Source organism: Ammospiza caudacuta, chromosome 22 (assembly GCF_027887145.1).
Source record: "Ammospiza caudacuta isolate bAmmCau1 chromosome 22, bAmmCau1.pri, whole genome shotgun sequence".
NCBI classification, from domain to species: Eukaryota; Metazoa; Chordata; class Aves; order Passeriformes; family Passerellidae; genus Ammospiza; species Ammospiza caudacuta.
In genome coordinates, this window is record NC_080614.1 from 3,517,575 (window position 1) to 3,530,871 (window position 13,297).

The 13,297-nt window shown below is 47.5% G+C and overlaps 2 protein-coding genes across 2 annotated transcripts in view; both read left to right on the top strand.

Annotated features, from left to right (window-relative positions):
• The first annotated feature begins 3,992 nt into the window (after window positions 1–3,992).
• RNF186 (ring finger protein 186) lies at window positions 3,993–4,916 on the top strand. The gene has a single exon (XM_058818920.1). It carries the CDS (start codon window positions 3,993–3,995, stop codon window positions 4,914–4,916), a length of 924 nt encoding a protein of 307 aa, XP_058674903.1.
• Window positions 4,917–10,242: 5,326 nt separating this feature from the next.
• Window positions 10,243–13,297, top strand: part of TMCO4 (transmembrane and coiled-coil domains 4) — a 36,209-nt gene continuing 33,154 nt past the window's right edge. The window contains exons 1-2 of the mRNA XM_058818796.1: window positions 10,243–10,421; window positions 10,821–10,995. Coding sequence (XP_058674779.1) covers window positions 10,258–10,421; window positions 10,821–10,995 — 339 coding nt within the window. The 5' untranslated portion in view covers window positions 10,243–10,257. The remainder of the gene's footprint in view (window positions 10,422–10,820; window positions 10,996–13,297) is intronic.

Consider the following 13,297-nt stretch of genomic DNA (forward strand, 5'->3'; position numbering starts at 1 on the left):
CCCCGCCGCACCGGGCACCGGCCGCGCCACGTGACCAAAACCGGGCGCGGCTCACGTGACCGCGGCGCCGGGACTCAGTCACGTGAGCGCCGGGGAGCCTCGAGGAGGAGGAGGATGGGGAGGAAGGAGAGAGGGGACAGAGGGGTCCCGGGGAGAAACTGAGGCTGCGGATGGAAAAGCAGGAGCGGCCAAGGGAAGGATGGCGCAGCCAAGCGCCGGGAGCGGCGTGTGCGTGGGGAAGGGCTGGGGAGGCGCCACAGTCACCGATGTTGTACCAAAAGCTGCCGGATTCCCCCTAATTGGCCTCTGCTGCTAATTGCACTGCCCCCGTCCAAGAGCATTTCCCTGCTGCCCAGCACAGCTCCCGGCCCTGACCTCACGGGTGGGCGCTCTGCACCGGACACGCCACCGCGTCTGCTCGGCCCCAGATCACCGTTGTTCAACCCCAGTCCCAGTGCTCAGCCCCAGTCCCGCTGCTCAGCCCAGATCACCGCTGTTCAACCCCAGATCACCCCTGCTCAGCCCCAGATCACCCCTGCTCAGCCCCAAATCACCGCTGCTCAACCCCAATCACCGCTGCTCAACCCCAATCCCGCTGTTCAACCCAAATCACCGCTGCTCAACCCCAAATCACCGCTGCTCAACCCCAATCTCACTGCTCAGCCCCAATCCCGCTGCTCAACCCCAATCCCGCTGCTCAGCCCAAATCACTGCTGTTCAATCCCAGATCACCTCCGCTCAGCCCCAATCCCGCTGCTCAGCCCCAATCCCGCTGTTCAATCCCAAATCACCGCTGCTCAGCCCCAGTCCCGCTGTTCAATCCCAAATCACCGCTGCTCAGCCCCAGTCCCGCTGCTCAGCCCCAGAAATGCACCCCCAGCAAACAGGGAGCTGAGCAGAAGGAGTACCCGCGAGGTGGCACCAGGAGAGCAGGGCTGACAGCAGCGGCAGGGCAGGAGCCGAGCCGAGACAGCGATGATGAATTAAATGTGATAAGTGTAATAAAACTGAGGCTCCGCGCCTTGCTTCCTCTAGCACTGAGGCAGACGCCTCACAGGATGCTGGAAATGGGTGATTTATCTGGAGCAGGGCTCTTGGGGAGGATTCCCTGCCAGCCTCCTGCTCTTTGGCTTTCCCGCGTGTCCCACAGGAACCGGTTAAAGGAATCACCCAGCAGCAGCAGCCACCAGGGCATCGCTGTGCCCGTGACTCTGGTTTGTCTGCCGGCATCGTGACAGAAACTGCCTGGTTCTGTCAGAGCTGCAGCACGTGGAGTCCACAAGAGGCCAAGATGAGCAGAGGGATGGAGAACCTCTCCCATGAGGGAAGGCTGGGAGAATTGGGATTGTTCAGTTTGGGGAAAAGAAGGCTCCAGGGTGACCTAATTGCAGCTTTTCAGTACATTTCTCGTCAGGGAGCTGACAAGAAAGATGGAGAGAGACTGTGGAAAAAAAGCCTGGAGTGTCAGGACAAGGGGGAATGGCTTCCACTGCCAGAGAGCAGAGATGGACGGGATATTGGGAAGGAATCCTTCCCTGTGAGGGTGGGCAGGCCCTGGCACAGGGTGCCCAGAGCAGCTGGGGCTGCCCCTGGATCCCTGGCAGTGCCCAAGGCCAGGCTGGACAGGGCTTGGAGCAGCCTGGGACAGTGGGAGGTGTCCCTGCTCATCCCACTGGATGAGTTTTAAGGTCCCTTCCAGCCCAAACCAATCTGGGATTCGACGAATCTCCAATTCCCAGCTCAGAGGGCACATCCCAACAGCTTTGTGAGGAACGCTAACAGAACAGTCCCAGGAATGCAAGAAGAGGCTTCACATCACAGCGATTTCTAAGCTGGATGTCATTTTTCTGTTCCTCTTGTCCACCTGAAGCACAGCTCAGCACAGGGAGAAGCTCACGGGAGTATCCCCAGGATCTTCTGGGATGTTTGGCTTGTGGCACGTGAGGATTTTACTAGCAATGACACAACTGCTCTTTTATATCTATTTCCTGCTATAAACAATTCCATATAAAGCATTTCATAGAAACATATTTTGTTATGCAAACACACTAAAAGAGGGAAAACAATGTGAGTACATAAACTGACTGCAAATGATTAATGAGACAGTAATTAGCCAGAGGAGCATTAATGGGCTGTGAGCAATTCAGATAAGCACAAGGCACATGCCAGCCAGGGAGCATCACTCGTGACACCAGAGACAAAGCGGAGCCAGAATCAGGGCTTGGCTGAAAACTTGGTCAGTGGAGGACAACAATAAACTGTTTTTCCAGCACAAAAGACAGCCAAGTCACCCTCACCCACTGGTAGAACACAGAGCAGATAGACATGGAGCATAGATTCATCCCAACCAGTTCTAAACTTTTTATATTGGGAGTGTATTTGTCCCTCTTGGTGTCTGTTCCAACTTCCAACATCTGCAAGGTGTTTTTATATTTTTCTAGCAATTACAAATCAGGAGATTTTAAGACATTTCCATTTTTGGCATGGGAAAATATGAAGTTTCTAAACTATTGTAATAATGGTAAGTCTGTTTTCTGCTTTCCCAGATCTTTTTAACACCATGAACTTGCTGACAAAGAGTTATTTGAAATGCAAAAGAAAATTTTCTTTTTAACGATAAGTGAGTCTTGCAGTTCACCAGCCTACTTCCAGACATTCCTGCACTTTGATACCAGCTTCTGCAACCGAGAGATACTCAGGCTCCTAAAATTTGGGGCAATCCAAAAGTCCATCAAGCACCACCATATGCCACATCAGCAGAAACACAGAAGGGCTCAGGCACTTTGACGAAGTTTGCTTACGACAAACCTTCTATTTCTCAGCAAATAAGAACAAGTTCTTCTCACCTCATCCCCCTCCAGCGAGTTCATGAGATTAGAGCCTTCCTGAACTCCTTGCCCTCCTCATCTGTAGTGTTTCATTTCTTTCTGCTGCTCCTCTCTGGGAGGGAGGGGCTGGGACTTGGGGGCACGGGCAGTGTGAGCATTCAGGTGCACTTGAGGCTGCCAGTGTGGTACTGTGTGTCTTCTGCTGCTAACACTGACCTCATCTGACTTTTTGGGATTAGGGATCCTTCCCTTCCTTCTTTCATTCCTTCCATGAGATTCTTGCTGAGAAACCGTCTGTATTTTACTGCTCAAATTAAAAGGCAGAAAGAAATTAGAGACTGAGGGATTTTGTTCAGGCTTTTTTTTCAGATGAGATGAATATTCACAAAATCACTCAAGAAGGGCATTCCCAAGTGCATGAGGTTGTTTGGTGAACACCACAGGAAAGAAGATGGTCCCACCCTCTAGGACACTGCTCTTTTAGTTTTCTGATCTCTTTCATGGACTCTGAGAGATCCTGTGTGGACCTCAGTCATGCTTCAGTTTGTACTGGAAACCTTCTGATTACTAAAACAAACAGGACAAACGAGTTATCCTAGGCTGAAAAAAGAGATACCCTAGGATAAAAGAGCTAATAACAATTGGACATTCAACAGTCAATTTAGTAATTTCAATCTCATTCTTCACTTGGTGCTGTCAGGTAGTAAGTGTTTTTAAACCAAGAGCAAACTTCCTACCCAGAGAGCCCAAAGCTGTTGATACATATGCTTTAAGCAAAGCACTGCATTCAGCACACAAATGTCAGAAACAGGTAATTCCCCCAGGCCTGTCACTGTTTGGAGAACAATGAAATTGCTTTCATCTAAGAGAGTTCTAATTTAATAATCATGGTCGTGTCTGGTTGTCAGAGTGGTCTGCTAATGCCATGGAGTCTGCTTCCGGACAGGAATTGCCCACTGATATTATCAGTCATTGTAAACTGTCTTGGCTGGGAAGTCAATCATTAACTCTGGTCCCCATGTCATAAAAACATCATATTGTAAGAGCATGACTGGCTTAAGGCTCTCACTAATCAATCAGGCATACAGCAGGAATACAGCAACACATAAAAGGAGCCAGAGACTCAGGAAATCCTTCAGCTAAGGTGCACCAAGGTTTATCTCCATGGAGAAATCCACTGACAAGCCAAACAAGGAAAACAGATTGTCAGCTCCTGGAGCACTGCAGGCTGAGGCAGACAGTCCAGCGCCCGTGGCAGGAGGTACTGCAGAAATGAGCAGAGCAGGATCCGTAACACAAAACTCAAAACATGAAAAGAGAGTGGGATTCACTGAAGAGTGTACTGAAGAAATGGAGAGACCTTCAGGAACAGAGAGAGACAGTCCTGCTGCCTTTAAAGCAGCAGGTTTGGAACAAGACTCTCCAAACTCACAGCCGCTTGCTGTGCTAACGGACACAAACTCTCCTGAAATGAGCACGTTGGACCTGAACCTGCAGTGCTCGGACACAGCCACCCCAGACATGGACTGCATGATCTGCTTCAACAAGTACAGCATCTACAGAGTCCCAAAGCTCCTGGACTGCCAGCACACCTTCTGCGCCGTCTGCCTCAAGCTGATCCTCAGGAAAGAGGGGAGCACCTGGACAATCACCTGCCCTCTCTGCAGAAAAGCCACCTGCGCGTCAGGAGGGCTCATCCGCACACTCCGGAACAAAGAAGACATCCTGGAGCGCTTGGAGAGCCTGGACTCAAACCCTGAGGTGTACATCTGTGCCATGGGGCTGGATGGCAACAACAGCTGGACTCAGAGCAGCCAGGACGTGTTGAACGCAGAGGAAAGCAGCCCAGCACACAGCAGCCTGGCTGTGCAGAGACTCCTGCTGCTCCTGCTGCTCGGGGTGATCCTCGCCCTGCTCATCCTCCCCTTCATGTACTCGGGGACCGTGAAGTGGGTAATTTGTCTCCTGCTTACTTTGGGCTTGCTCATGTCTATGGTGCTTTGCTGCACTCCTAAATTCCACTGCAGGTGCAAGAAGGACTCCCCTGCCTCCTGTGACAAGGAGATCCACATTGTTACTGTGGCCTGAGACAATTAACCTGCCTGTCCCACAGATCAGGGACTGGGCCAGGGTGCACGCTGGGCACACCAGGGAGTTTTGGACCTAAAAACAATCTCTCAGAGAATAAATTCAACAGTTGGCTGAGCTGGCTCAATGCCAGTGCACACTGTTGTTAAATCTCATTACTGCAAACAAAATGAACTATTTATATGTTGATATTTATGTTTTCACACTTTTTTTTTTTTTTTTTTGTAATTGTGTTGGTTTGCTTTTGCTATTTTGTTCATGTCTGTGTCCCCTCCTGATCAGCCCTGCAGGATGTTATCTGGGACACCTGGGAGGTGATGTCCTGCAAAACCCCGGGGTTGCTGCTCCCACTCTGAAAACAAGGACACCTTTCTTTGGGACAGAGTGGGAAATAAGGCTGCTAAATCAGGGAGTGGGTGTTTGGAAAAGAGTTTTTTCAACCCAGATTATCACCTCAGTCCCTGGCGGGGATGGGGAAAGGGGATGTCATTTGATGTCATTTGAAGTTACATACAAAATTGGAGAGGAAGAGGCAAAATCAACATTCCTGATCTTGGTTTGTGGCTTGCAAAGGGCAAGGCTCAAAAACCTCATGACCCTCCAAATTCCCCACCTTATTTAGCACTGAAATAGTTCCTCTCACCTGAATTCCTTTATCTGGCAACCTGCAGGACCTCTCTTCTTTCCCCCTTTACATTGCCCTTGAAGATGCTCACGGAGGTAAACAGAAATCCAGTGACTGCTGCGCCACACCATGTGTGATATTTTTAAATGGAATGTCTCCATTAAATTTAAATAATATGAATTGCTCATTGACTTCTTGGTTTCAATTCCTCATTGACTATGTCAAAACAATTCCTAGTTTCCTTATTGACAGTATTAGAGAGTCTGCAGAGCTGAGCTGGTGAGTAAAGCAAAGCAGTAAAGTGTTGGAGTGTTCCTTCATTTAAAAAATAACTTAGTTGCTAAGAAAACACCCTGAAACCCAACTAAAATTAAACTGAGGGAAAAAATAGATTTCTCTAGTTAAACTGCATGTTTAAGAGTGTTAAGGATCTCAGGAGACCTTGGATCAGGTAAATATTTGTGTTTGATAAGAATGGAAACTGATGTCCTGCAGTTGCTCAGTATATAAATACACAGAGTGTCTCACAGCAGATAAATAGATTAGACTAAGAGGGTAGGAGATCTTGTGCAGCTAAAGTCTTGGAAAACACAGCTTTGTTTTCTGCCAGGAACAGGAGCCTTCAGGGGATACAAATCCTTAGGATTTTCTCATCTCTTTGGACAGCAACAAGCTTACTGCAGAATATATATGACATTTGCTAATAACCAACCAGAAAAAAAGCAGGTAGTTTTAAACCCAAATACTGTATTATTCCAAATATAAAGACTGGATCAGATATTTAGCTGCACTGAAAATAATTTTAGAAACCCTGGGCAAGTCTTAAAGCTCACAGAGAATATTCTTGTCGAGTTCCTTTCACTAACACCAGTGGGTGACTGGTACTGTAAGGGTCTGTAACAAATTGATTTATATTGGCCTGAACACATCATCCCACAAGGGATCCTGCAAGCCCATGTATGTTTTCAGCACATGGGTGTGAAGAAATGAAAACAGAATGAACATGCCCAGTGAAATCTCTTATTATTCTTCACCCTGCCCTTCCAAAAGAATTCTTTTATTACACTACTTTCTACAGAGCCAAAAAAAAAAGGTCAACAGGAAAGGGCAGCATACAGAAATGTGACTTCCAGGATGAGACTGGCCCTCTGAAAGAATCCTTATGGATCCACAGAGTTCTAGTGCAGCACCTTCCAAGTTTTCCTTCAGCAGTTCCACAGAAATGTTTTTCAGCCTGAGAGCCATTAACACCAGGTGATTCAGAGTTCACCCGTGCTGGTGGCAGTCATGAGGCTCTGGAACCTGCTATCTTTTGAACACATTCCCATCGGACAAGATAATTAGGCTCAATAACCATGCAAGACTCTGAGCGGCAATTACATTTATGGAGAAAAGGCTAATGGGAATATGATCCTATTCCAAAATGTAAAGGATTTGCCTGCACTCAGGTTTAATTCATGCTGGTCATTTTGTTAAGAAAATTTCAGCTCTGAAGTCCCATGCCCTGCTTACCTTACCCAGCTAGCTCCTGATTTCGGACAGTGACTGGGTAATACAGTGTGCCCTGATAGAGAGGGAATTATAAAGATAAATGGGGCTGGGCAGCATCACCTCATCCCTCGCCATGCCCTCAGGCGATCCTGGGATCAGCTCGCTTGGTTGGAGCATGGTACTGACAACACCGAGATAGTGGGTTTGATCCCTTCTGTGGCCCATTCACTTCAGGAGTTTGGCTTCATGATAATTTCGGGTCCCTTCCAGTTCAGAATATTCCCCGATCCCCTCAGTGCCCTCCATGCCCTCAGCCCGGCGCAGCTCCCGCCCTCCCCACGCCGATGGCGCAGCGCCGGCGGCCATGCCGGGCCGGGCCAGGCCGGGCAGGAAGGGGCGGGCGCTGGCGGCGGTAGTCGGTGCTCGGTTCCCGGTTCGCGGTGCTCGGTTCCCGGTTCGCGGTGCTTGGCCGGGCCGGCGGCAGGTCGGGACCGGGCAGGTGGGAGAGGGGCTGTGCGGGGGCAGCGGCGCTGGTTGAGGTGCGAGCGGGCGGGACCGTTCCCTCAGGCCGCTCCCTTGCTGTGGCAGCTGCTTCCCTCCCCTCAGCGTAGCCTGAAGCGCCGCTTTCCGTAAATAAGTGCCTGTGTTGGAGCCGCAGAGACTTCAGACGTGAAGGACTTGTGGTAAATGTGAGCACGGGCATGGCTGTGGCGGTGTCCGCCCTCACAGCTTCCCCAGCTGAGGTGCTGCCTTCTCGCTTCTCAATGTGCTGTTCCCTCTCCGCAGCTTTGCTCACTTCACTGTGAGGACATCGCTTCTCAGCGGCTGCTGTGCCAGCCTTAGGATTAACTGAATTAAACACGCTCACTTTTCCGACTACTTAAGCTTTGGGCTTCGTGTCCCTGTCCCCTCGGGCTCTGATCCTGTGGCCCATCTATAACGCATTCATGTGTTCTTGCATTGAGACAGAACTGAATTAACGGCATTCCGTGTTTATACCTCGTATCTACAGATTGAAAGCAGAGGCTGTGGTGCTCCCAGCGCCTCTGGAGCCGTGTGCAGGTCACCAAAAAATCTCATTTGGCCAAATGTTTCCACAGTCACAGCGTTGTGTGTGATGTGTAACCACAGCTGGGCTGTGCTGTCCCCACTGTGCCTTACACAGAACTCTTTGGCCAGCCCCGTCTGAATAATTACCTACAATCGCTCCTCTGGAGTTAATGAGATGCCTCATTAACTTTGGGAGGTTGTGGAGATGATGGCTTGGTTGCCTTTGTCACAGTTTAGTACAAACACGATGCCAGCCTGTCTCTATTTCCTCTTTCAGCTTACGTGTATCGTAAAGCTTTAGATCCCCAAAGGAATTCTCTTTCAGCTTTCCAAACAGGATTGTGTTATTTGCTGTATAAAATACACAATTTCTCAAGAAAACAAAGGGCTTTGTTTGAAAAATGAGAGCTGAAAGTGATAAAAAATTCTCTTTCAAGTGACAGATTATGGCAATGCTGTTGATTGCTGAACATTGTTTGAGGCAGAAATCAGAATTCCGGTGCCATGAGACTTAAAAACTTTTGGAATAAATAACTTTTGGAATATGTTTCTAACTCTCAATTCCCTCATCTTGGATTTGTGGCAAAACTTCTTGTCCCAAGTTTTCTTTAGTAAATCACACACTGCCCTTTTTTTATGTTGTATGTCTGAAAATCCCAAGGCCATTTTTTCCTACCTGTTTATAAGGAAAAAGATACCTGTGTAGAGGGAAGTACATTGATCTGAACATCTTCAGAGCAAAGCCTTCCAGAAACTTTCTCTGGGTATTTTAGCTACTCAGCACTCTGAATTATTTGTTGCATGCCAGGAGCCACTGTGGTGTTGCTCCATTATTGCTCCATATTTGATGTAATTAGGAAATTAGGTTAAACAGTTGTACTGCTCACGGATCTTTTTTAGCTGCTTCACTTTTCGAGCCCAAGTTAAGAGATCAATAAATCTGTCAGGGAAGGGGGTTTTATTTTCAGTGCTGTCTCCTATAATGTGACCAGAGGTGAGCAGACATGACAAATAATTGTAAAATTATTGGAACTTTAGTGTTAGATTATTCCTGGGAAAATTGATCTGGAAGTCTGGATGTTTAGGGTTTCTGAGTGTGAAGGCAGGACAGACACCTTTCCTAAAGGACCATGACAGATGGCAGGCAGATAATAAATTCTCTTTAAAAAGAGCAGCTCCTGTTGAAGTTTTTTTCTTTTAGGGCTCTAAAATGATCCATAAATGGTCGGCATCCCCTGGGAGTCACTTGTAGTGTCACGGGCTCCTAATTCCTATTTAGCCAGGGTGTGGAAGAAAGGAAACATTTTAATTTGAACTATAAAATGAAATGGGTGATTTGGGCCTCTTAGAAACTGATTGGATCTTAAGGTAATCAGTAGAAATTTCAGGTGATGGAAGTGAGCCCTGGACCAGGTTGTTACCCAGGTTGAATTTGAAATGAGCTAAGTGCTGTCACCTCTGTCTGAGGTCTCAGTTTGCTGCTGGCACCATCAGGGGAGCAGCTGGGAGCCCATCAATTGGAAGTGTGTGCACATCTACAGTCTAAAAAATAATCCCTTGGCCCAGCTTACAGTCCGTGTGGTGCAGGGATCTTATTTTTAGGGAAAGAGCAGTGGTAGGTTGTATAGAGGAGGAATATTACAAACAAAGCTCAGCAATGACTGTGGGACACATCCAAGTCCTTCTCAGAGGCTGCAGCTGGACTCAACTTTCCCAATGCTGTCAGCAAAACAAACAGGAGCAATTTGGACTGAGGATGAGAAAAGGAAAATTATTTCCCAGGCAGCTGTACTGGTCCCTGCACCAGGGGCAGAACTTTTATTTTCATGTTATTTTTGCAGTAAGTGTAGGACTGGTAGGCCTGAATGGAGCCCAGTCCTTTTGCATCCCAAAGGGAACTTGTCCTTTTGCAGGTTGAGATATTTATTGTCAGCTAATTTTGTGCAAAGTTTGAGAATTGATGAACAATTGGATGAATTGTTCATCTGTGTCCTGTTCCTGTGTCTTCTTTGGTCACAGCAGTGTGTTGGGGACAACAGACAGGCGGGATCTGGTATTCCAGCAGCAAGTGTGGCAGTGAAAACAAAGGCCATTTGTCTCCTCACTTCCTGGATTCCAACTGTTTGTTGTTGGTTTTTTTCTGCTGCTTTTTCCTCCTTGACCTCGCAGGCGAAGATGGCTGCGGAGGAGAAGGGGAGGCGGCGGGAGGAGCCCGAGCCCGGCGGGCAGAGGGAGCCGGGCGCTGTCCTGGGCCGGAGGCTGCCCGAGGCCGGCAGGTTCGCGTACGCCGCCCTCTGCGGGATTTCCCTCGCCTGGCTGTTCCCTGAAAACGAGCAAAGGTACAGCCGGAGGCAGGCCTGGGCAGGCCAGGGGGAGTTTGGGTGGTGGCTCAGCCAGAGCTGGTGTCACACTCTGTGCGGGGTCCTCTGAAGTTGCGGGGGTGGAAGAGCCTTTCTCTCTTGCACCTGTAAGGCTTTTACAGTTCAGCACAGAACAGATCTGTTAACACTGCAGACATCAGAGCATGTTCTGAAGCAAGGTCTAGTCCTACTCAGATTATTTCCTTGTTTATTTAGCCAGTTGGTTTAGCAATTCACCTTCATCTGACTCCTGATGCTTTGATTTTTGTTTGAACTGATGTTTGAAACCAAGGACTGCTCAAAACTTCCAAAAATACCCAGTTGTAAAGCCTTGAAATACCCAATTGTGAAGCCTTAACTGCTTCTGTTGCCTTACAGCTCCTTCAGGACAGAATTCATCAAGGGCTTTGTGAAGTGGCTGGACCTGCCTGATGCTGTCTTACCTGCCATGACAGCCTTTGCTGATGGCTTGGGAGGTGAGGGCACAGAAACTTTCACTGAAATTTTGCTGAAGGATCCCATCTTGAAAGAAAATCCACTTCTCATTACCCAGGTAAGTCCATGTGCTCCCCTCGCCCTTGTTTGCTTTGCAAAAGAGGTTTGCTATATGTGTCTGTTTGCAGCTGAAGTGATGTTTATGCAGTCAGGGAAATAAAACCAATATTTCTGATAGGCATTTATTTATAAGCAGCTGTAGGGAGACTGGCAGTCTATCCATAAAGACTTCATGGAAATTATGAACATGAAGCGTGGTCACTGTCTGCTGAGTTGTGTCTTTGATGGTTTCACTTTACAGAACAGAGAACTGAGAAAGTTTTTACTTTGATTGTGTTACTGCAGTGGTCTCCATCCATACACATGTTGTATAGATTTTAGTGACACCCTGAACACAGTAGACACGATTCTCACTTGTCTGAAAGCCCCTTCACTCTGTATGTATCACAAACCACCTCCACACACATGCTCCAAGAGCACAATTTCCAAAGTCTTTTTCCCAAAGTACATTTTGACCAGAAGGAAATTATTGTGACTTTATTTTCTTTTACTGAGGAAGTGAAACTGGGACTGCTCCATAATGTTCTGCTGTAAAAGCTGGTGGAAAGGTAAAAGAGGTGAAGCATTTTGGCAGCATTTGCTTTTGCTGGGGAAGATCTCTCCTCATCCAACCTCATGTTATGCCATGCAGGGTGAAGAGAGCATTAGGCTGCTGCTGGTGTCCCATGGAACGTGGGCACTGTCACCCTGGGCCAGACACCCCAAGGGCACCCAGTGCTCTGATATTGGCTGAGTAAGGGCTATCACACACTCACCTTGAGCAATGGCCTGGAGAACAGCAGATGTGAGAACTCGGCTGTGCATGGGGAGATAAGAGAGCAGTGAACAGCTCTGGTCACCTTGACTGGCTCCCATTTCTTCAGCCACCTTTTTCTCTCTCCTGTCAGTCCATGAAATGCCTCAGAGGATCTGCTCCTGGTCCAAATGTTCCAGTGCCCAAAGTCCTACAATAGTACAAGGACAGCAACAGAGTTCTTAATCTTAATAATTTAGAGCAGATCTTCTGAAATAAAAGTGCCTCTTTGGATGCTGTTTCCTCAAATTCAATACATCCACACTCATTCTTTCTGCCTTGATGTGCTTCCTGCAGTTTCCCTCATTCTCTCTGCCTCAGGATGGATTCCCTGCATTGAGGCAGGTTTTCCTGCTTTGCTGCTGAGTTTATTAAGGATGGAATTTAGCTTGTGCTTGCTCTGAGCTTGTGCTGCATGAGGCCTCCATGTGGCTCTGGATCTGCAGGAGCACACAGGAGTTTGCCCTGACAGGAAACTGAGGATATCCCCTGGATTTTGGTGGAATACAGAAACCATAGACAACTTTGATCAGTTGAAAGCAAAGATAAGGAATAACTATCAGTTTAATGCCACAGCAGCAATGCCTAAGACAGTCATCTGCATGTGGGCAAGATGATTGATTTTGTAAGAGGAGAGGCAGAATGAAAGACTTCAGTAGAGCAAGGCAGCAGAGGTGTGTCTGGAAAAAACCCTGGTGTGTGGCAAACGTCAACGATAAGCTGAGATCAGCTTTCTCCTTCTTACCTGCAAATAAACAAGCTAGGGGACAAAGCTTTATGAATTATTGATCTTTTGCTTTATGGTTCTAGTGCTCCTTTGTATTCAGCAGCTGGTGATGCAATATTTACTGTTTATTAAGTATCTGCTTTAATTGCTCAGCATGTTCAGTGCAGGGCCTTTCTGGCACTAATGCTGCATTTTTTGAAAGCTCTTCATGTCAAAGGAGCTGAAGAGATGATCCATGAAGTCAGGAGATTAGATGTGAGCTCACCATTGATTCAGTGAACATCTGAGGATTATGGATTGTTATCTTTGTGTCTTTTGTGTCATTGCAGATGACTAACACACAGGCAGATGGTGGTAACTGAATCCTTTCAAGATAGTAGTCATAGCAGGCTATGGGTGTTGTATGGGAAGGCAATGTAATAAAAGAGGTGTAGAAGCTGTGATAGGTGATTACATGTTGAAAATTCTTATTATAAATATGTTTTTTCTCTCAGCATACTTGGAATACCCATAATCCAGTGGTTTCCTACCCACATTCACTGTAATGTGGATTTGGGCCTCTCTGTTTTTAAGGAAGTGGGTTTTGAACTTGCATCAACTCAGAAAAAGCTGGCAAAGACTGAATAAAGACTCCCTTCTTTTGTAAGGCTTCTCAGTCATATGGGTGGTTGTCTTGTCATGGAGTTTTCATGGAGATTCAAAACACTGACTTCACAGTAAGGCTGCAATATAACAACTGCTGCTTAGGGAGGAAAACAAACCAGTTGTGAACTAACCTAA

What these genes read in the sequence shown, in the direction of transcription:
- RNF186 (XM_058818920.1), top strand. Translation starts at nt 3,993, where the DNA reads ATGGAGAAATCCACTGACAAGCCAAACAAGGAAAACAGATTGTCAGCT.